General features: G+C 38.6%; 1 protein-coding gene across 1 annotated transcript in view; it reads right to left on the reverse strand.

The window, feature by feature from the left end:
• LTK (leukocyte receptor tyrosine kinase) overlaps positions 1 to 23,602 on the reverse strand; it is a 400,559-nt gene that overhangs the window by 7,968 nt on the left and 368,989 nt on the right. The window contains exons 25-28 of the mRNA XM_053697813.1: positions 16,482 to 16,574; positions 7,876 to 7,977; positions 7,470 to 7,604; positions 7,052 to 7,142 (exon numbers count right to left, since the gene is read on the reverse strand). Coding sequence (XP_053553788.1) covers positions 7,052 to 7,142; positions 7,470 to 7,604; positions 7,876 to 7,977; positions 16,482 to 16,574 — 421 coding nt within the window. The remainder of the gene's footprint in view (positions 1 to 7,051; positions 7,143 to 7,469; positions 7,605 to 7,875; positions 7,978 to 16,481; positions 16,575 to 23,602) is intronic.

The following is a 23,602-nucleotide window of genomic DNA, read 5'->3' on the forward strand; positions in this document are numbered from 1 at the left end:
CGCTAAAACCAGTGTACTGTTGAAAGTCCTTCAATCATTGTGGAGGAATTTTAAGTCTTTAGCTCTGCATGATACCTGGAGATACTTACATCCAGATAAAAGGGACTTTACCTTTTTTTCGCACCCGCACAACATTCACTCAAGGTTAGATTATATATTAGTAGACCATAGTGCCCTATACTACATTACACAGTGCCATATAAAACATACTACTTGGTCTGACCATTCTATGGTGGAATGTCGACTGAGATGGCCATCCATGCCTACTAGAGCGTTTTGCTGAAAATTGGAAGACGCTCTATTATTGGATTCTAAAAATTTAGAGAATTATACTAAATACCTGGACACATATTTCACAATAAATAATACAAAAGATACTGCCCCAGATATGCTGTGGGAAGCGCATAAAGCATATATAAGAGGAGAATTTATCAAAGCTAGAGCAATTAGACAAAGGGAAAGCAGGAAAGCTTATTTGAACTTGACCAGGGAAATCTCAGAACTAGATTTTTTGGTTAAATTAAACCCTGAAAATAAACAACACCAACAGATGCTTGTCGAAAAAAGGAATAAACTAAATTAACTATTACTTATTGAAACCCAAAGACAGCAACTGTCTTTAAAACAGAGGTTTTATGGGGAGGGCAATAAGTCAGGGAAGCTTTTGGCGAAAGCATTGAAGAAACAACAGTTAAATTCTTATATACACTCACTAGATTCACGCTCAGGTAGAAGGGTGGAAGACACGGTGGGCATAGCTAAGATTTTTCATGACTTTTACCATAAACTCTACAATATTTACCCCGACAGGCTATCTAATTCGCATAAAAATTGCTTGCGATAATTATTTGCAAAACATAAATCTCCCACATATTTCGGAAGAGGAAGTGACTACGTTAGAAGCACCTATAAGTGTTAAGGAAGTTATGGCAGCTATAGCGGATATTAAACCAAATAAGGCACCTGGCCCTGATGGCTTTACGGCCCTCTACTACAAAACATTTAAGACCTTATTGAGCCCTCACCTGGCGGCTTTATTTTCTCATATAGCTAGTGGCAAGTTATTTCCCGACACTATGCTCCAGGCGCATATACCGATACTTCCGAAACCTGGAAAGCCAGCTTCGGTGCCAGCAAATTTTCGGCCAATATCCCTACTAAATGTAGATATAAAAATGTATGCAAAGATTCTGGCTGGAAGATTAAATAAGTTATTACCGAGCCTTCTAGATGGAGACCAGGTGGGGTTCGTACAAACTAGAGAAGCCAGAGATAATATAAGCAAAGTTATTACACTCATAGACTATATTAAATCTGTAGGGATCCCGTCGGTCTTCCTGTCGACAGATGCTGAGAAAGCATTCAACAGGTTAGACTGGACTTTTTTACATTCCACTTTAACCAAATTCGGCTTTCCCCCCAAATTTATTTCTCAAATTTTTGCGTTATATTCTAACCCCTCAGCCCAAATTAGAGTAAATGGAGATTTGTCCGAAGCATTTGAGATCCGCAATGGTTCAAGGCAAGGGTGTCCATTGTCGCCCCTGCTCTTTGTGTTGTCCCTAGAACCCCTAGCAGCTAGGTTACGATGCAACCCCAATATAAAAGGAATACATGTCCGAGAACACTCATATAAATTGGCTATGTTTGCCGATGACGTTTTGATGACTTTGTCCTCCCCTGTGGAATCTCTATGTAATGTCCAGAAATAACTCCGAGCATACGGAGCAGTGTCAAATTTTTTAGTTAACCCCTCTAAATCAGAACTTTACCCGATAAATATCTCCACGGAGGTACTAGCTGAGATAAGAGAACAATGCCCATTTAAAATTAACACTAAGGCCCTGAAATATCTGGGAGTGAACTTGTCTTCTGATGATGATAAATTACGTAGCCTAAATTATGGGAAATTACTAGATGAGTTCCAACTTTTAACTGCTAGATGGATGCCTAAAAAGAACATATCTTGGCTAGGGCGAATTTCTGCTGCAAAAATGACTCTCTTACCGAAGGCACTCTATATAATGCAGGCCCTTCCGATTTCTGGGGTATCCAAATATATTCAAAAATTACAAAAGGTGTTAAATTCTTACGTCTGGCAAGGGAAAAAGCCCAGACTGTCACAATATACTATATATGCCCCTAGGGAGGGTGGTGGCCAGGGAGTCCCCAATCTAAATTGGTATAAATCAGCCATATCCTTGAGCAGAGTGGTAGACTGGTGTGGTCAGGGCAAACATGTTTTTAAGAAAATAACAACCTTGGAATCACAACTATTAAAAGTAGCACATATGGGGGGGCTATGTTGGACGCCCATAGAGCCGGCTAAAATCAGAGAAGGTAAACCCTATACTATATTCAGTGAAACATGGAACACTTTGAAGTCCCTTAGGGACAAGTTTCCTGGATTGTCTACATCCTACTCGCCTTTGACTACACTAATAGATAACAAAGAGATTGGAGCAAAATGTCTTCAAGCTGGACTCTCCTCTGGGAGAATAAGTGAGCTCAATGAGTTGATCCCCATTTGTACTTTGGTGGAAGAAGGGAAGATTAATGATAGACAAAAAAATTTAGAATAGGGATTTGAAGTATTTTCCAATTGGTTTGTCCTGCATCAAGTCAGGCACTATATTTCCACCCATACAGGGAGTGCAGAATTATTAGGCAAATGAGTATTTTGACCACATCATCCTCTTTATGCATGTTGTCTTACTCCAAGCTGTATAGGCTCGAAAGCCTACTACCAATTAAGCATATTAGGTGATGTGCATCTCTGTAATGAGAAGGGCTGTGGTCTAATGACATCAACACCCTATATCAGGTGTGCATAATTATTAGGCAACTTCCTTTCCTTTGGCAAAATGGGTCAAAAGAAGGACTTGACAGGCTCAGAAAAGTCAAAAATAGTGAGATATCTTGCAGCACTCTTAAAATTGCAAAGCTTCTGAAGCGTGATCATCGAACAATCAAGCGTTTCATTCAAAATAGTCAACAGGGTCGCAAGAAGCGTGTGGAAAAACCAAGGCGCAAAATAACTGCCCATGAACTTAGAAAAGTCAAGCGTGCAGCTGCCAAGATGCCACTTGCCACCAGTTTGGCCATATTTCAGAGCTGCAACATCACTGGAGTGCCCAAAAGCACAAGGTGTGCAATACTCAGAGACATGGCCAAGGTAAGAAAGGCTGAAAGATGACCACCACTGAACAACACACACAAGCTGAAACGTCAAGACTGGGCCAAGAAATATCTCAAGACTGATTTTTCTAAGGTTTTATGGACTGATGAAATGAGAGTGAGTCTTGATGGGCCAGATGGATGGGCCCGTGGCTGGATTGGTAAAGGGCAGAGAGCTCCAGTCCGACTAAGACGCCAGCAAGGTGGAGGTGGAGTACTGGTTTGGGCTGGTATCATAAAAGATGAGCTTGTGGGGCCTTTTCGGGTTGAGGATGGAGTCAAGCTCAACTCCCAGTCCTACTGCCAGTTTCTGGAAGACACCTTCTTCAAGCAGTGGTACAGGAAGAAGTCTGCATCCTTCAAGAAAAACATGATTTTCATGCAGGACAATGCTCCATCACACGCGTCCAAGTACTCCACAGCGTGGCTGGCAAGAAAGGGTATAAAAGAAGAAAATCTAATGACATGGCCTCCTTGTTCACCTGATCTGAACCCCATTGAGAACCTGTGGTCCATCATCAAATGTGAGATTTACAAGGAGGGAAAACAGTACACCTCTCTGAACAGTGTCTGGGAGGCTGTGGTTGCTGCTGCACGCAATGTTGATGGTGAACAGATCAAAACACTGACAGAATCCATGGATGGCAGGCTTTTGAGTGTCCTTGCAAAGAAAGGTGGCTATATTGGTCACTGATTTGTTTTTGTTTGTTTTTGAATGTCAGAAATGTATATTTGTGAATGTTGAGATGTTATATTGGTTTCACTGGTAAAAATAAATAATTGAAATGGGTATATATTTGTTTTTTGTTAAGTTGCCTAATAATTATGCACAGTAATAGTCACCTGCACACACAGATATCCCCCTAAAATAGCTAAAACTAAAAACAAACTAAAAACTACTTCCAAAAATATTCAGCTTTGATATTAATGAGTTTTTTGGGTTCATTGAGAACATGGTTGTTGTTCAATAATAAAATTAATCCTCAAAAATACAACTTGCCTAACAATTCTGCACTCCCTGTAGATATAAAAATAATTTCTTACGTAAACTTACAGCTTTTGAAGAGCTATGTTTAAGAGGCAAAACAGCAACAAGGGGCGTTATGTCCTCCATATACCAACAACTTTTGTTATTAAACCTACTGGACAAACCGGCTTATGTACGGAAATGGGAAGAGGAGCTGAAGGTGCAAATTAACCCACAACAATGGAAAAAATGGGCTAGGTATACAGCTATTACAGCGCGCTCGGCTCTTTACTTGGAGACGAATATGAAGGTACTAACAAGGTGGTATCTTACACCACATAAGTTAAAGTTTATGTTTCAAAATGCAAGCAATAGATGTTGGAGAGGATGTGGTCAGATAGGGACACTGTCTCATATATGGTGGGACTGCCCACAACTTACTCCCTTCTGGAGGGAGGTATTCGAGGCGATTGAACTTACCATAGGGCAAACCCTGAACTTCTCCCCAACACTTCCTTTGTTCAATGATATATCCAGTATATCTTGCAAAGTAAGGCGCTGTGTAGCTCAGATTATGTTTAATGCAGCTAAGAAATTGATTCCCACGCTCTGGAAGTCAATAGAGATCCCCAGCGTGGGTAAATGGAGACAACAGGTTGATCAAGTCATAAGGTATTTTTACTTAGCGCAGGGGCGTTTGGATCTTTATTATGACATAGTGTTCTTATGGGAACAATATAAGTATACAAGTAAAAGGTGAAAGCGAGGTTTATATTTGAGATTATTGGTCTAGTATAGAGATTTATAAGATGTCTATAGAGGTATGACATAATATATATCACACGATTTAGATACATGACAAGGTCGATTTAGTGAAAATTCAAGGCAATGGGCACACCCTGGGGTTTTGTTTTTCTTTGTTGAAATGTTATGAGTTTCGATTTGTTTTATATGTTGTATTCTTCGACAATATGTAAACTTCAGCATGTAAAAACAATTACTAAGTGTTTGCAGACAATCAAGTCACTCCTCTACTATGCAATTACAGGACTATGCTGGACTTATAACCATGCAGGGAGTGAGAACTAAACAGTGGGTATGTAAGATATGAAACTCTTAAACAAACTATGCTGGTTGATTGAAACCATCCACACATAATGTATAGCGTGATGTTAATGTCATTCTACCCCTTACCATTGTAGAAGTTGTCAAATATTTGTATAATCGCTGATATGTTACTGTATGATTGTCAATATTTCAAATAAAAAATAACATATTAAAAAAAAAAAAAAAACTATAAATGTTTACAAAAACACACCCAGAGGGGCTAAATAAAACGGTCATCTATAAAACATTTATGCAAAGAAAAATCTAGTGTACAATGTCCGTTTAATAGGGAGCATCTGTAAAACTGACCCAACAGGTTTAACTCTTTAGTAGCAGGGAAACCGCTTGCTAATGTACACACCTTCTCTCACCCTGTCACAATATATAACTATAATTGTGCTCAAGCGATCACATTTACTTTCCATTACTGTTATCACTCCATTTGTAATCTGGCCCATTATGTTTGGAATTAAAGTAGGCTAAGCCATATAATCACACTTAAATAGACATTATACTTATACTGTAAAATTGTCATCCATTGAATGTGTTCCCAATAAACTAAAGTGCATTACATTATATACAAATAGCTCTTTTACCTTTATTTTGTCATTTGAAATATCTGCTGTTGCTTTGGGAAACCGCCATAGAAAATATAACTACTGCTGTATTCATTATAGATAAAACTGTGTTAACAATAAGCAGCAGCTGTAATCATCCTCTCAGTGGGGGCACTAAATGTTAATTTTCAATTGCCCTCTCTGGTGTTTCGGTAAATAAAAAGATAAGGACAGTAAACATTTTCTAATCTCAAGAAAATTCTGTTGTGTTGCTATAGAATAGCATATCCCAAAATTTCCCGCTCTTCCTGCAATCTCAGGCTCATTTAAACTTGTTTAATGAGCGAAAAAATTTATTTCATATACAAAAATAAACCAAAAGAAGCATTTACCCATATATTAAATACTCTGCAGCTCATGTAACAAGTAATTGGAAACATATTAGGGAGAAAACAATTTTACAGCAAAGAATTTTTTTCACATTTGGGAAGGTAAAAAACAGTCAGACGCTACAGCATCCACCAAAAGCTGCACCCATCTCTAATGGGAAAAAAGCCTTACAGCTAGAAGCAGCAGGGCAAATTTATAACCATGTCTTCTAAACTGCTCATTGGGGAATCAGAGCAATAATGCACCTGTCATTGGGTTAGATAACAATGGGCGCGCTAACTGTTGCGCGCAAGCAATATTGGGTTTATTGCAGGTCTTTGCACGCGTCGGAAGTAGCATACGCAAGTTGAATGTAAACGCGATTGCTTGAGTGCCATTGAATTTAACGTGTCGGGATATCGCAATCTCAGAGTTCTGGTTTAAAGAGCAAGTAAACCCACAAAATAATGTTGTATAATTCTGCACATAGTGCAGAATTATATAACATCAGCTTAGCGCAAACTTTGTACCTTAAAAGATTTCAGTGAAAAAAATGCTACGAAATTTACTTTCACAGTACGCCGCTCCTGGCTCTATTGAGCGGGTCTGTTTGTTTCCCCTAAGCTATCGGGCACGCTGTCTATTCACAGCCAGCCCGATCGCGCCATTAAACTCAATGTAACTCACTCCTGCTACGAGACCAGAGTGGGAGCTGAGTTACATTGAGTTTAATGGCGCGATCGGGCTGGCTGTGAATAGACAGCGTGCCCGAAGCGCTTAGGGGAAACAAAACTTTATCTCTACGCTAGAAATGCCTGCCTGAGAGCAAATTAAATCCATTGCATTGTATATTATAACTGAAAAGTCACCATACCTGTGTACAGTAAATAATCCGTTCGAGAATTGTAGAGAAGTTGGGACGGTGCTCTGGTGTGTGCTGCCAACACTGAGTCATTATTCGATAACTAATTAAGGAGACATTTTCCAGGTGAGTAAAACATTTTTGTTTATTTATTTATGTCAGCATTTTTATCAGAACATGTTTTTTACATATTATATTAATTTAATCCTGGCAGATATATCTGTGTGTGTGTTTCTGAGTGTATGTGTGTGACTGTGCGTGTGTGTCTGAGTGTTTCTGTGTGTGTGTGTGTTTCTGTGTGTATGTGTGTGACTGTGCGTGTGTGTCTGAGTGTTTCTGTGTGTGTGTTTCTGAGTGTATGTGTGACTGTGCGTGTATCTCTGAGTGTTTCTGTATGTGTGTGTGTCTGTGCTTTATAACAATTACTTACACAGGCCCTGGACATTTTTTTGGTGGATCCATTCGACCCCCACTAGTAACAAATTCAAGAACCTCTTGATTGGTTTTACAAGGATAGGGCATATAACCCAGTGAAAAAATTTCCCAAAGTAGCACCCCAAATGACCTAAAAAAGAGAGAACAAATTCAGCACTATGATATGAAACTCAAAATGAAAAAGGTACATATATTGTAATATACTGTCGCTCTCCTTCCCACCCAGAACCCTGCATATTGAGATAAACCACTTTCAAACTTCTATTTGCTATTCTAATTTTTTTTTAAAGGACCTTGCAGTATTGACTAAAATTCTTAGATATATGTTCTAAGACCAGAGAGATTTAGAGAATCAGGCCCAATCACTTTTCAACTTATGTCACAATGGAGATGTTCATTACCATGTGTCTGTTTTAGAGGTGAATATTCCCTCCAGAAAAGCCTCTGGTGGCATCCACTTGACAGGTAGCATTGCTCTTCCTCCCTTACGGTAGTAGCTTGCTCTGTAAATGCATTATTCTCTGGTCAGTTATAATATTTTATACTTTTCTAACATGCAACACTTTGATTATGGATTACATTTCAAAAGAGGTGGAATTATTAGGAAATCATTGGTTTACTATTCATGTTGAACAACTTTAAATGTTATTGTTTTTGTAGTAATGATATATGAGAAATATGGTAAATCTGGAATCATTTTAATGTTTGTCCAGTATATTTTATTTCTATATTTTCATTTATTTCATTTAAAAACAAAACTAAAAAAACAGATGTTCCTAGAACTTTTTTTTACTTCTTGTGTAAACATAAATGACCTGCTAGTTTCAATAAGAAAATCTTTACATTTTTCATGCAAAACGTGTTTGATTCTGTTTCTTATGCATGATAGAATTTTTTTTTCCTTTAGCAGATTTTTTTTTGGCAACAAATTAATGATTTCTTACTAATCAATCTGTTTCTTCATTATGAATGATAGGATATTTCATACTTTCTGTTAAAAAGACTACCTCATGCAAATACAAAATATTTCCAGCTGCCAAAAACTTTAAAAGGACCTTTATTCCTTATGCAGGGTCCATAGGAAAACAAACAAACAACGTTTTGAACCTGCTATAGGCTCTTAGTCATGTCATCTAAATTACATACAGGTTTGTCTATTTTATACCTGTTCACATCTCATTAATTAATCACAAGCTGAACTTGGCTGCCATCATGTGGTCATTATAATATATGCAAATATACATTTACCTGTATGATTCAGCTTGGATATAATGTGGTTTAAAAAATATATACATCTACATTAAACATATTAAAACCTATACATAAAACAATTATTTAAAATAAGAATCATACACATGTTATTATACTAGGTACCTAAATAAATAGAGACCAATCAAAGTCTCTATTTAATCCCATAGGGGCACGTGCATCCAATTTTTAAATCCAAAACATTTCTCTCTTTTTGAGAAGCAATTCCCTATCACCACCTCTCCTGGATTAGTCACATGTTCTATAACTTGAAATCTAAGTTGACTTATACTGTGACCCAAGGAGAGGAAGTGAAAGGAAAGAGGTGCATCTTTATTTTTAGTCCTAATGTTGGACTTGTGTTCAGTTATACATTCCTTGACTTCTCTGAAGGTCTCACCCACGTAAATCCTGATACATAATATATATTGCAAAAGAGGACCTGCAGGTTAAATATTCTTTAATCTTATATTTAATTCTATTTAAAGGATGCAAAAAATTATCTCCTTTAATCATGGAGCTGCAGTGACTGCAATTTAAACAGGGATAGCACCCAGTCCTGGTCTGTCCAATAGTTCTCTGGGAGCTAATTTTCCCACTATCTATGTCTGCATGGACCAAGGTTTCTTTGAGGCTTCTATTACGTTTATATGCTGTCATTGATGGTTATAACAGCCTTACATTGGGTGATGAGTATATTGTGGAGATTTGTGATGCGGCAGAGGCATTATACCATACTGGCATGGGTTGTAAAACTACTCGTTCATGTTTAAATGTAATACCCACTACGATGGATATGTCTGATAATGCTTTTCAAATTAAACAAAATGGCACATCACAAATGTTGGATGTCAGAAATACAGAGAGCAATACTTTGTATAGGGGTTGGCATTAAAATGTACTTCTTGATGTTAATAACTGTGGTGAGATGAAGGCTTTAAAAAATTGTAAGATGAACTCTGGTTTGCTCAAGTACACTGAGAAGACAGTGTTGAACAAAGGGGGAACTTTCACTGCATTAACAGATGCATGTACTACTACTCAATATGCACACAATATGGACTGCACAGTTGAGAATGAACACAAAAAACAAGTTAATACTGATATTAATTTAGTAGTGCACAATATTTCTGATTATATTTTGACACAAGATGAATATGAGATTTTGAATAAGGGTTTGTCTTTTTGTTTACCAGATATGCAAGATGAATTTAAGGTCCAACAGGATCGCCAGAGGTTTTTTTTTTTTTTAGGAAATTAAGGTTAAAAGTACATTTTGCAATGATAGCAAGTATGCCTGAATCCACTAGAGCACTAACTTCATCTGATAATAAAAATATTAGTTTTACTGACACAAAAATTTTTGGTATCTGCAAAAAAAGTAAATTCAAACCTTCACCATCCCACAGTATAGCCACATATGTTAGTTTAGTACAAAAGGAGATAGACAATCTTTTCAGAAGGAAGAAAAAAAACAAAAGAAAATTAATACAAGCAAGTAAAAAGGAGAAATTTACAGTAAAAAACCTTAAAAAACAACAGGGAAATAATAACAAAGGAGGTTGACAAAGGTGACAAGGGCGGAGCTGAAGTCCTACTAAACAAAACAGACTACATAAAATAAACAGAGAGACAATTAGGAGATGAACAAGTGTATCAATTACTAACTAGGGATCCCACTATACAAATTAATAGGGAGATAGAACATATAACCAAACAAGCTGTAAAAATGGGAATCATTACAGAGAGTTTTAAAGAGTCCCTTATAGTAGAACACCCAATAAGACATCTACTATACATACTCCCTAAAATACACAAAGATGAAAAACATCCCCCATGATCGCCCCATTGTTGCAGGTGTTGATTCAGGTTTTTAAAAAATTTCAGTGTTCCTAGATAAAGTGTTACAACCATTTGTGATGAAATCATCTTCATACTAAAAAGACACTAATGATTTTTTATCCAAACTAAAAGATCTAGGGTACATTGGCAACAAGTGCATCCTGTTCACACTAGACGTCAGTAGTTTGCACACTTCTATCAAGCATACTAGTGGCATTATAGCAGTGGAACCGTTTCTAAAAACTGACAGTGAATACACTGATAAGGAAATAGAATTTCTAATTGAACTTTTATCTCTGATTTTATATCAAAACTATTTTTTTGTTCCAAGATAGATTTTTTTCTACAGAAACAGGGGACTGCCATGGGTTCCAATGTGGCCCCAACATATGCCAATATTTTTATGTCACAGTTTCAAGAGTGTTTTGTATACTTGCATAGATTATTTCTTCACCATGGCGCCTCCTGGTGGAGATTCATCAATGACATTTTTGGCATATGGTTGGGGGACAATGAAAGCCTCTTGAAGTTTGTTCAAGATTTAAATAAAACAGTGGCAGGTTTGAAATTCACTCTAAACATGAGTGAAGCAGGCATTCAGTTCCTGGATACTTTTGTATATATAGACAATGGGTTTCTTAAAACAGACTTATATGTGAAGCCAACTGACAAAAATAATGTGCTACAATATGACAGTTGTCATCCAATTAGCACACTCAGAGCAATCCCCAGAAGCCAATATATGAGAGAAAGTAGAATTGTCAGGGATATGAAATTCACCTCAAGGGTTTATCCAGATAAATTAATAAATGAACAAAATGTATTAAAAACAAGTACACAGATAAACAATAAGACAAAAAAGGATAATAGGGAAAGGATGATTTTTGTAACCCGGTACAATGATCTAGGTTACAAAATTATTAATATACTTAACAAAATACTGGTATATTCTTAAAGAGTGTAATCCACAAGTAAGTAGTTTTCAAGAGACCCCAATGACAGCATATAAAAGGAATAGAAGCCTCAAAGACACCTTTGTGACCAGGACTGGGTGCTATCCCTGTTTAACCCCTTAAGGACCAAGGCCATTTTTCAATTTCTTTCCCTGAAGGACCAGGGCTATTTTTAAATTTCTGCAGTGTTTGTGTTTAGCTGTAATTTTCCTCTTACTCATTTACTGTACCCATACATATTATATACCGTTTTTCTCGCCATTAAATGGACTTTCTAAAGATACCATTATTTTCATCATATCTTATCATTTACTTTAAAAAAAATGATAAAATATTAGGAAAAAATGGAAAAAAACACACTTTTTCTAACTTTGACCCCCACAATCTGTTACACATCTACAATCACCAAAAAACACCCATGCTAAATAGTTTCTAAATTTTGTCCTGAGTTTAGAAATACCCAATGTTTACATGTTCTTTGTTTTTTTTGCAAGTTATAGGGCCATAAATACAAGTAGCACTTTGCTATTTCCAAACCACTTTTTTTCAAAATTAGCGCTAGTTACATTGGAACACTGATATCTTTCAGGAATCCCTGATTAACCCTTGACATGTATATTTTTTTTTTAGAAGACATCCCAAAGTATTGATCTAGGCCCATTTTGGTATATTTCATGCCACCATTTCACCACCAAATGCAATCAAATAAAAAAAATTGTTCACTTTTTCCCAAATATTTTCACAAACTTTAGGTTTCTCACTGAAATTATTTACAAACAACTTGTGCAATTATGGCATAAATGGTTGTAAATGCTTCTCTGGGATCCCCTTTGTTCAGAAATAGCAGACATATATGACTTTGGCGTTGCTTTTTGGTAATTAGAAGGCCGCTAAATGCCACTGCGCATCACACGTGTATTATGCCCAGCAGTGAAGGGGTTAATTAGGGAGCATGTAGGGAGCGTCTAGGGTTAATTTTAGCTTTAGTGTAGTGTAGTAGACAACCCCAAGTATTGATCTAGGCCCATCTTGGTATATTTCATGCTACCATTTCACCGCTAAATGTGATCAAATAAAAAAAAACTTAAAATTTTTCACAATTTTAGGTTTCTCACTGAAATTATTTACAAACAACTATTGCAAGTATGGCATAAATGGTTGTAAATGCTTCTCTGGAATCCCCTTTGTTCAGAAATAGCAGACATATATGACTTTGGTGTTGCTTTCTGGTAATTAGAAGGCCGCTAAATGCTGCTGCGCATCACACGTGTATTATGGCTAGCAGTGAAGGGGTTAATTAGGTAGTTTGTAGGGAGCTTGCAGGGTTAATTTTAGCTTTAGTGTAGAGATCAGCCTCCCACCTGACACATCAGACCCCCTGATCCCTCCCAAACAGCTCCCTTCCCTCCCCCACCCCACAATTGTCCCCGCCATCTTAAGTACTGGCAGAAAGTCTGCCAGTACTAAAATAAAAGGTATATTTAAAAAATGTAAAAAAAAAAATTGTATAGCATATTTACATATGCAGCTGTGTAGGATCCCCCCTTAGCCCCCAACCTCCCTGATCCCCCCCCCCAAACAGCTCTCTAACCCTCCACCTCTACCTTACTGGGAGCCATCTTGGGTACTGGCAGCTGTCTGCCAGTACCCTGTTTGCAAATACAAATGTTTTTTTTTTGTTTTTTTTCTGTAGTGTAGCTTCCCCCCCCCCCACAGACCAATCCCCCACCCGCTCCCAGATCCCTTAGATTTACTTTTGTTGGGGATTTTATCCCCCCTTACTGCCAGTCATATAAAATGGTTTTGCCGCAGTGTAGCGGTTCCCACCCGCTCCCTCCCCATGCATGCGCCCACCCGGCACCCCCTGTGCACGCGCGCGCTCCCGACTACCCCGCCCCCGATCCCGCCCCCCTCTCTCTTCAGTTTTTCATCGATGGCCGCCCACCCGCCTCCCACGGTAAGCTCCCACCCACCAACGATTGCGGCCATCGATGCCGGTGCAGAGAGGGCCACAGAGTGGCTCTCTCTGCATCGAATGGGGGAAAAATGTTATTGCAGGATGCCTCGATATCGAGGCATCACTGCAATAACCGTAAAGCGGCTGGAAGCGATCAGGATCGCTTCCAGCCGCTTTAATCCCCAAAGTCGTACAGGGTACGTCGCTGGCCTTTAAAGACCAGGTTGTGTGCGATGTACCCTGTACGACTCGTGTCGTTAAGGGGTTAAATTGCAGTCACTGCAGCTCCATGATTAAAGGGGAGAATTTTTTGTATCCTTTAAATGGAACTAAATATAAGATTAAAGGGACACTGAACCCAAATTTTTTCTTTCGTGATTCAGATAGAGCATGCAATTTTAAGCAACTTTCTAATTTACTCCTATTATCAATGTTTCTTCGTTCTCTTGCTATCTTTATTTGAAAATAAGAAAATAAGGCATCTAAGCTTTTATCTTGGTTCAGAACTCTGGACAGCAGTTTTTGATTGGTGGATGAATTTATCCACCAATCAGCAAGGCCAACCTAGGTTGTTCACCAAAAATGGGCCGGCATCTAAACTTACATTCTTGCATTTCAAATAAAGATACCAAGAGAATAAAGAACATTTGATAATAGGAGTAAATTAGAAAGATGCTTAAAATGTTATGCTCTATCTGAATCACAAAAGAAAAAATTTGGGTTCAGTGTCCCTTTAAAGAATATTTAACCTGCAGGTCCTCTTTTGCAATATATATTATCAAATGTCCATGTGCCAGTATTTACGTCAGTGTGTCCAACATTAGGACTAAAATTAAAGATGCACCTCTTTCTTCTTACTTCCTCTCCTTGGGTCACAATATTAGTCAACTTAGATTTCAAGTTATAGAACATGTGACTAATCCAGGAGAGGTGGTGATAGGGAATTGCTCCTATGGGAATAAATAGAGACTTTGATTGGTCTCTATTTATTTAGGTACCTAGTATAATATCATGTGTATGATTCTTCTTTTAAATAATTGTTTTATGTATAGGTTTTAATATTTTAAATATATATGTATATATTTTACAAACCACATTATATCCAAGCTGAATCATACAGGTACATGTATATTTGCATATATTATAATGACCACATGATGGCAGCAGAGTTGAACTTGTGATTAATTAATGAGATGTGAGCAGGTATTATTTATAAAATATTTTACCAGGAAGGATACATTGAGATTTCTCTCGTTTTCAAGTATGTCCTGTGTCCACAAAACATTGCATTGATACAATAGGGTACAATAATATAAAAACAATATTAATACATAACATATGCAGAATTTAACATAGAACAGGTAGGAAATATAAAATCAACCATGACAGGTGCATTCTGTTTTGAGATATGCCGAGAGGGATCTCTTAAAGGATATTAGACTTGGGGAAGGTTTTAAAGTGTGCGGGAGATCGTTCCATAATTGAGGTGCTCTGTAGGAAAAGGAGGATCGAGCTGCTTTCTTTTTGTATGGATGCAGACTAAATAATGTACTGCTACTGGATCGGATGTTATGGGAGGTGGGAACAGCCGGGGAGAGCATTCTGCTCAGGTAGGGTGGGAGCTTCCCAGAAAGGCTCTTAAACACAAGGCAGGAAAGATGGAGGGTGCGTCTGGATTCCAGCATCAGCCAGTTTAGTTCTTTTAGCATGACACAGTGGTGGGTCCTTTAGTTACATTGTAGCACAAAGCGGCAGAATGAGTTATACAATGTATTTAGTTTATTAAGGTGAGTTTGTGGTGCAGGTGCATATACCACATCTCCATAATCCATGATTGGCATCAGCATTTGCTGTACAATCTTTTCCTTTACTGTAGGGCTGAGGCAAGATTTGTTTCTGTACAGGGCACCTAGTTTTGGATAGAGTCTAGATGCAAGTTTTTCTATGTGGAGGCCAAAAGATAGATTGGGGTCTAACAACATACCCAAGTATTTGATAGAGTGGACTGTGGTCAGTGTGCCATTTGATTTTGTTTTAATGCGTAGATGGGACTTTTGTAGTTTTCGTAATTTAGGTACCATTCCAAAGATCATTGTGACAGTTTTGTCAGTGTTTAGGAAGAGTTTGTTTTTTGAGATCCACTTTTCTACCTTTTTGAACTGGTCTTGGAGCACTGCTTCAAGCTGCGGCAGATCGGGTTTGTTTGCATAGATTACTGTGTCGTCTGCGTACATGTGTACAGTTGAGGATTTGCAGACATTTGGCAGATCATTTATAAATATTGTGAATAGTAGGGAGCCGAGAATGGAACCTTGGGGAACACCACACGTGACTGGGAGAGGGAGGGAGTCACTGTCAGAAATTGAGACATACTGTGATCGATCCGATACATATGATCGAAACCAGGTTAGCGGATGATCACCAATATGAGTTTTTTAGTTTGAGCAGTAGTATGTCATGGTCTATAAAAGAGACAAACCTTTATGTAATTTAGATGACATGACTAAGAGCCTATAGCAGGTTTGAAACGTTGTTTGTTTTCCTATGGACCCTGCATAAGGAATAAAGGTCCTTTTAAAGTTTTTGGCGGCTGGAAATATTTTGTATTTGCATGAGATTATTGAGACCTGGCTAGTTTCTTTCCGTGCCCCAACCTGCGGCGTGTGCTGTCTCCCTACCTTTGGATTCCAAAAAGAATACCTCATCAGTTCTATTTATAGGGTTGGGCAGGGTAGCAATGGCCAATAAAACTGTTCCTTCATGGTAGAAAAAGTCACAGGTCATGTGATGCCTTCAGAGAAGCAGTTCCATTTATACGTTACATCAGCTACATGTTTTTAATTTCTCCTGCTGTTCTTCCACTGCCTGAGAAATTCTTAGAATCTAATTTAGATACTCCCTTGAGAACAAAGGTAAATGTAAAATCTACACTATGAACCTACAGTAAAGTACATTTAAATAGTAAAATGACTAAAAAAAAAGAAAAATATATATAATTAGTTCTAACCTGTAAATGTCTCGAGCCATTCCAAAGTCACCTATTTTGGCAACACGACCCATTCCACTGTTGGTTAAAAGGCAATTTCTGGCTGCAATATCCCTAAAGGGAAAAATAAATCAAGTATAGTATGGTTAATACTTTTACTGTAATTATTAGCCAAATTACTGTATCTTTATTCTATTAGAATTAATGTGTTTATTGGGATATATAGTATAAAATTAAATTACTTTTTGTCCTCCACATGCATTTTAAATGCCTATACAGGTAAAATATAAAACACAATTTGCTAGGAAATTTGTTTCATTATACTGAGTGAGATTACAGAAAATTTGAAAACAATTTACTAGGACACTGTTCCAGCAAGTGTAAGGTAATGGAGTCTTTTAAGTTTTATTGAACAAAAAAATGCATTTTGTTTATTAACATATGCAACAGTTAAAAAAGTCATGCAAAAGTTATGTTGTTGAATTAAAAAAATAAATAAATACATTTGGAAATGTATTCTTTGATGGATTGTAATACTACTAATCAAGTTGCCGCTGTACATATAGGGCTAGATTACAAGTGGAGCAACCGCACTAACTTGCGCACGTATTACAAGTTGAAAGTAAACAAGTGCACTCAAGTGCAAACAAAACTTGCACTCTTTGGGCGCGATCAAATATACGGCGCAGATTTCGGCACAAGCGTGGGAACCCGCCCCGCCCGTAATTTCACCTCGCACATCGGGGTATTACATATCCTGCGCCGTTAGATGCTAAACTGGCGTAAGTAGGACTAACTGGCGATCTTCTGAAATGTGCGCAAATACACATTTTAGTCGTCGCAAGTAACTTACGCCAGTATTTTCTCCACGGAAAGTGTCAAGAAAGAGTAGTTTTATGCAAATTAGGCTAACACTCGTAAAAATTATCCGCGATTTCAAATATAAATGCGATTGTTCTTTGAGCTACAACACACTACACTGGAGTGGAGGATTAGTCAGAGTAGAGAGAGAGGCGCAAACAGAGGCGTTAGGTCGCATTGTTGTTTGATTAAGCTTGTACACTTACACATATTTTTACATATTGCCCACATTTTGCATACATACATATACAAAATACACCACAATTTTTTTTCTTACAGCTCACACATTTTATTTCAATTTTACAGTGTGATAGGCTGAGTGTTTGTTTGTGATTGTGTGTGATTGAACTGGGAGTGAGTGTGTGTTTAGTGTGATTTAGTGTGAGGATGGCAGGGAGAGGAGTATTGAAGAGGACAGGAGGTGCAGTGTGGTCCCCGTCAGGGAGTTACGTTGCTTTTTTAGTCAGTGCAAGGGTTCCTGCGCCTGCAATTTGTGGCGAGATAAGAATGGAGTAGATTCCCTGATTTCTGCGCGCGTAAGTCCTTACGCTGTATATTGGATACCAAATTGCGCATCTGTTCTATGTTATTCTATGGTTAAAAAAAATACATCCTAAGGGTGAAATATAAGTGCGGAACTTGTATGCTACGCCGTATATGTAATACCAAAATCGCGTAAAATCTGGCGGCGGAGGATTTTGCGGGCGACGCTGCATATGTAAGGTTTAAAAGGTAGATAATATATGGCAAAGCATTTGACTGTGAAGGGCTATAATATTTGTGTGTGTATATATATATATATATATATATACTGTATATGTGTGTGTGTGTGTATATATACTGTATGTGCATATATGTATATACATGTGTTTTTATGTGTTTATCTATGTATATATGTATATACACTGTGACAGAAAGTCTGGTTTGGTGATAGAGGGAGTATATATTAGACCAAGTTTAATACATTTCACTTTACCATTTTGCTAAGAAACCCCAGGGAAGTGATTCGTGTTTTTAGTTGTGAATACCTTACAGCTGTTAAAGACAATTAAACTCAGGTGTGGCTCATGATTACTGCTCCTAGGGTTTAAAAGGGAAGCATTTCTCTAGCTAAGTAGATTACAGCCAGGCAGGAGGCCTGATATGATGTGTTGTGAAAAATATGATGTACTAAAGTTTTACAGGATTTCTGTTTGCTGTTACATTCTGTAAAGGACATTTGTATTGCTGCAGACAATGCAGACAGAGATTTGCTGTTTTGGAAGCTTGTGCAAAGACTGAATATGTTCCTTTTGCCTTACCTGTGAACAAACTGTATGCTGCTGTTAAAGTCACCTTGCTATTTTGGAAGAAAATAAAGTTTTGAAAACTTTAACTTGATTGTCCTCTATTGCATTTAAACCCTAGAAGACAGTGGTTGCCAAAGGTTCTTGTTACATATGGTGGAGAAGGCGGGCCACCACATTTTATGTCTGTGGGTTTTATAATTTGCAAACAACATGGAGGAAGTTATTAAAGCACTGATTCAGTCTACAGTGCAGCTCTGCAGCAGTTGGTGTTGGCACAGACGGAGAACACTATGATTATGGCAAAAACACAAAAAGAGAGTACTGAAGTGCTGGTGCAACAGATGGTCACATTTCAAGCAGAAACATTCAGGAAGGTTTGTGAGGAACAGCAGAACGCCACATGCACGTTGCGGCAAGAGATTCAAGCTATATCTGAGAGACTGAGCTCTGATCCTGCTGGTGGCTGTCAAGGCTCTAAAGTTATACAAGCTAGTCACTATGTTCAAAAGATGTCTGCAGCGGATGATGTTGAGGCGAACCTTCTTGCCTTTGAGAGAATAGCGGAAAGAGAAGGATGGCCAGCAGATGAGTGGGCGAGCATACTTGCACCTTTTTTGAGTGGAGAACCTCAAAAAGCCTACTTTGACCTAGAGCCAGAGCAAGCCAGTGACTATGACAAGCTGAAGGCTGAGATCCTGGCATGCCTAGGAGTGACGTCTGCAGTACGTGCTCAAAGATTCAACTCTTGGAGATATGCATCTGATAAAGCTGCAAGATCACAGATGTTTGACCTCATTCACCTTGCCAGGAAATGGCTGCAACCAGAGGTTAACTCCACTAATAAGATTGTGGAGTTATTGGTGATGGATCGCTTTCAACGAGGATTACCTGCTTCCCTTTGTCGATGGGTCAGTTATGGTGACCCTCAAACTGCAGACCAACTGATTGCTCTAGTGGAAAGGTATATTGCGGCAGGAGAAGTTTTGCATCTACCTCCAGCAGATTTACCCTCCTCTCCTATTTGCCAGAACTCTACAAGATTGTTCAAGGGGGAAGAGGGGTGAGAGACCAGAAGTTATATTTACAAGATACAAGGGACACTCCTCTGGGAGATAGAGGAACATTTAAATATAACCAACCTGGAAGGAAATCTAATTATAGTATTAAATGTTTTAAGTGTAATGAGGTTGTTCATGTTGCCAGAGACTGTGCCCTTAAAGATGAACTGATGGACTATAGTACAAGTGATAATACAGGGCCCTTGTCTAACTGTATTCATCCTGATAATAGTGATGTCTCTCACATGTGTTTGGTGACTGTCAATGATAGAATGTGTAAAGCAATACTTGATTCAGGTAGTATGGTTACATTAGTGGCAAAATGTTTAGTACCTGATGTGAATATAGATCATATGCATAAAATGGGTATTCTTTGTGTTCATGGTGATAAACGTGAATATGCTACAGCTGATGTAAATTCCGAAACACAATGTGGTTCTTTAAAACATTGGGTAGGTGTAGTACCCAAATTAGCTCATGAGGTGGTGATAGGAAGAGATTTTCCTAAATTTTTTGAATTATGGGCTTTATTAGTAAATTCAGCTAAGGAGTCCAAAGGGAATGAAACAATTGAGGATTTTGTGTTTCCTTTTTCTGAAATTGATTTGGACGAAAACAGTAAAGGTAAAACTTATTGTCCTATGCCTGTACTGATAGGAGACCAGCCTCTCCAGAATAATACAGAAAGCAATGATGATTTATTAGATTTGGAGGTTAATTGTGGTAATTTTAAAAGTGCCCAATGGGAGGATCCCACTTTAGCTGAAGCAAGAAATTATATCCGGGTTGTAAATGGTGTTATTTCACAGCCAGAAATTCCATTACCTTATCCACACTTTGAAGTAAATAATAACCTGCTATACGGAATAGATAAAAAGGGCACAGATATTGTTAAGCAGTTTTTGGTACCTCAAGTTTTTCATAATACAGTGTTAAATCTTGCACATAGTCACATACTTGGGGGGCACCTGGGAATGGATAAGACTAAAGAAAGGGTCCTTAGAAGGTTTTACTGGCCAGGTGTGTTTAAGGCTGTTAATAATTATTGCTCTTCATGTCCCAAGTGCCAGCTAACTGCTCCCACTAAGGATTTTCGTAGTCCATTAGTGCCTTTACCAATCATTGATGTGCCATTCAAAAGAATTGCTTGATAGGTCCACTGGTGAAGTCAGCCAGAGGACACCAGTATATACTGCTTGTCCTAGATTATGCAACCCGCTATCCTGAGGCAGTACCCCTACGTAATAGTTCTGCAAAATTTATAGCAAAGGAACTTATGTTTAGTAGAGTGGGTATACCCAAGGAAATGTTGACAGATCAAGGGACTCCTTTTATGTCTAAGGTTACAAAAGAATTGTGTAAACTGCTCCATATTAAGCATCTGAAAACTTCACTATATCACCCTCAAACTGATGGGCTGGTAGAGAGGTTCAATAAGACCCTAAAGAGTATGTTATGGAAGGCAATTGATGTGGATGGAAAAAATTGGGACCTTTTATTGCCTTATTTAATGTTTTCTATCAGGGAAGTTCCTCAGGCCTCAACAGGGTTTTCACCTTTTGAACTTTTGTATGGTCGACATCCACGTGGGTTACTTGATATTGTTAAAGAGACTTGGGAACAGGAAACTACACCCTATAGAAGTGTTATTGAGCATATATCTCAAATGCAGGATCAAATGGAGGCTGTCATGCCTATAGTTAGGGAACATATGGGAAAAGCCCAAGAAGCACAAAAACACAGTTATAATCGAAATTCTAGGGTTAGAGTGTTTCAGCCTGGTGACAGGGTACTAGTTTTAGTCCCTACAGTAGAAAATAAATTTTTGGCTACTTGGCATGGCCCATATGAGGTCACTGAAAAGGTGGGTGATGTAAACTATAAGGTGAGTTAGCCAGGGAGAAGAAAACCTGAGCAGATATATCACATTAATTTACTGAAGCCCTGGAAGGATAGGGAGGTTTTGTGTGCGGTAAATACAACAGAGATACCTGTTACTGAGCCAGAGGTAAATGTTTCTGAAACCCTATCTGTGAATCAAAAGCAAGAGGTCAAGGACTTTATTAGAAGGAACAGAGAGGTTTTTTCCATGATGCCAGGGAGAACTAATGTAAATAAACATGACATAGTTACAGAACCAGGGAAAAAAGTTTCCCTTAAACCCTATAGAGTTCCTGAAGCCCGTACAGAGGCTATTACATTGGAGGCGGAAATTTTTTTTAAACTTGGGGTGATTGAAGAATCATACAGTGATTGGAGCAGTCCAATTGAGTTCCTAAACCGGATGGTACTATTTCTTGGGGAGAAAATTCAGGTTGATTACAGATCATGCTCCTCAAAAATGGATGAGTCAGAATAACGAAAGGAATGCAAGAGTGACTAGATGGTTTTATTAGTCTGCAGCCTTTTCAATTCTTTGTTGAGCACAGAGCAGGTCTTTTGCAGGGCAATGCTGATGGTCTTTCAAGGGTACACTCTTTAATGTCTATGGTCGCTCACTCCACCAAGTGTGAGCTGGGGGGGACGAAGTGTGACGGAAAGTCTAGTTTGGTGATAGAGGGAGTATATATTAGACCAAGTTTAATACATTTCACTTTACCATTTTGCTAAGAAACCCCAGGAAAGTGATTAGTGACAATTACGTAGTCTGTTGACTATCAGGCCCGCAGCTGAGAAAACTCGTTCAGCCGGTACAGATGTTGCCGGGATGCACAGGTATGCTTTGGCTAGCCGTGATTATTTCCTGAACTTGCATTCATTTGCCTTCCACCATGCCAGAGGATCTTAAAATGGAGGAATGCACTCATCTTGCATGTATTTATCTAGCTCGGTTTTCAGAGACATTGCCTCTGTGTAGTAGTCATCTCTGAATAATGTTGCCATAGCAGTAACAGTGCGATGTTGCTTTTCAGGTGCTCCACTTTCCACTGTACTTGTACTACTTGGTTCATTTTCTTGCAACATCACCACCGTTTTTTCCGTAAGATAAAGCAATTCCGCAACTTTGTCTGTGACTCCTTTCTTGACTGTCTCTTCTGTAAACTTAAGGTGCTTGTGCCTGGGGTCTAGAAATGAAGTGATGAGCGCCACATTATGCGCTTTTCCTGTGCCTGTAGGTGCAAAGTGGCGCTTAAGGGACTCTGATACAGTTGTTTTAAACTGTGATACTTTTGTTGACTCTCTTGTGGTACTAATGAAATGCTTGGACAGGAGAGTGGCTGTGACAGGGTAAATCATAGAGATTGATACCTCAGACTCTCTGCACAAAGCAGTTGTAGCACATCTCAAGGAGCTTAACACTGGCAGTAGCTCTTCGATAGCGACCCAACTGTCGTCAGCCAGGTCAAGTGTGTGGGCATCTGTCAACTTTGTGTACACCCTGTCAGACAGGACTGAGACAACTGCCCATCTCTGTTCCATTAAGCGCTCAAACATGTCGTAGATTGAATTCCATCGGGTACGGCAGAACTGAACGAGTTGGTGCTCAGGCAGAGATTGCTGTTTTTGTTTAATCTTCAGCACCTGAGTGGCTGTTGTGCTGTGATGAAAATGTGATACAAGACGACTGGCCGCACACCCATGACACCAAGTTTAATGCCATCGTTGACAGCGAGCTGCAGAGTGTGCGCAAAGCACGGATTTGACTCCCATTCTGTAAATGCCTAGTTTGCTAAGACAATATTGCTTGTGTTGTTGTGAACACAAGCAGTGATTTTCCCCCGCAAATCCAAATGGTCTACGACAGTGTTCAACACATTTGCGAGATTCTCTACTGTATGCCTCTCTGGCATGGCACGGGTCTGTAGAACCACGCTTTTCATTTCCCAGTCTTTTATGAAATGACAAGTTATGGTAACGTAGGACTCGGTAGTTAGTGCTGTGCATGCGTCAGTTGTAATTGCAGCCTTCTCGACTTTTGCCAAGGTGTTGTGGA

This window comes from Bombina bombina, chromosome 1, assembly GCF_027579735.1.
Source record: "Bombina bombina isolate aBomBom1 chromosome 1, aBomBom1.pri, whole genome shotgun sequence".
Taxonomy (NCBI): Eukaryota; Metazoa; Chordata; class Amphibia; order Anura; family Bombinatoridae; genus Bombina; species Bombina bombina.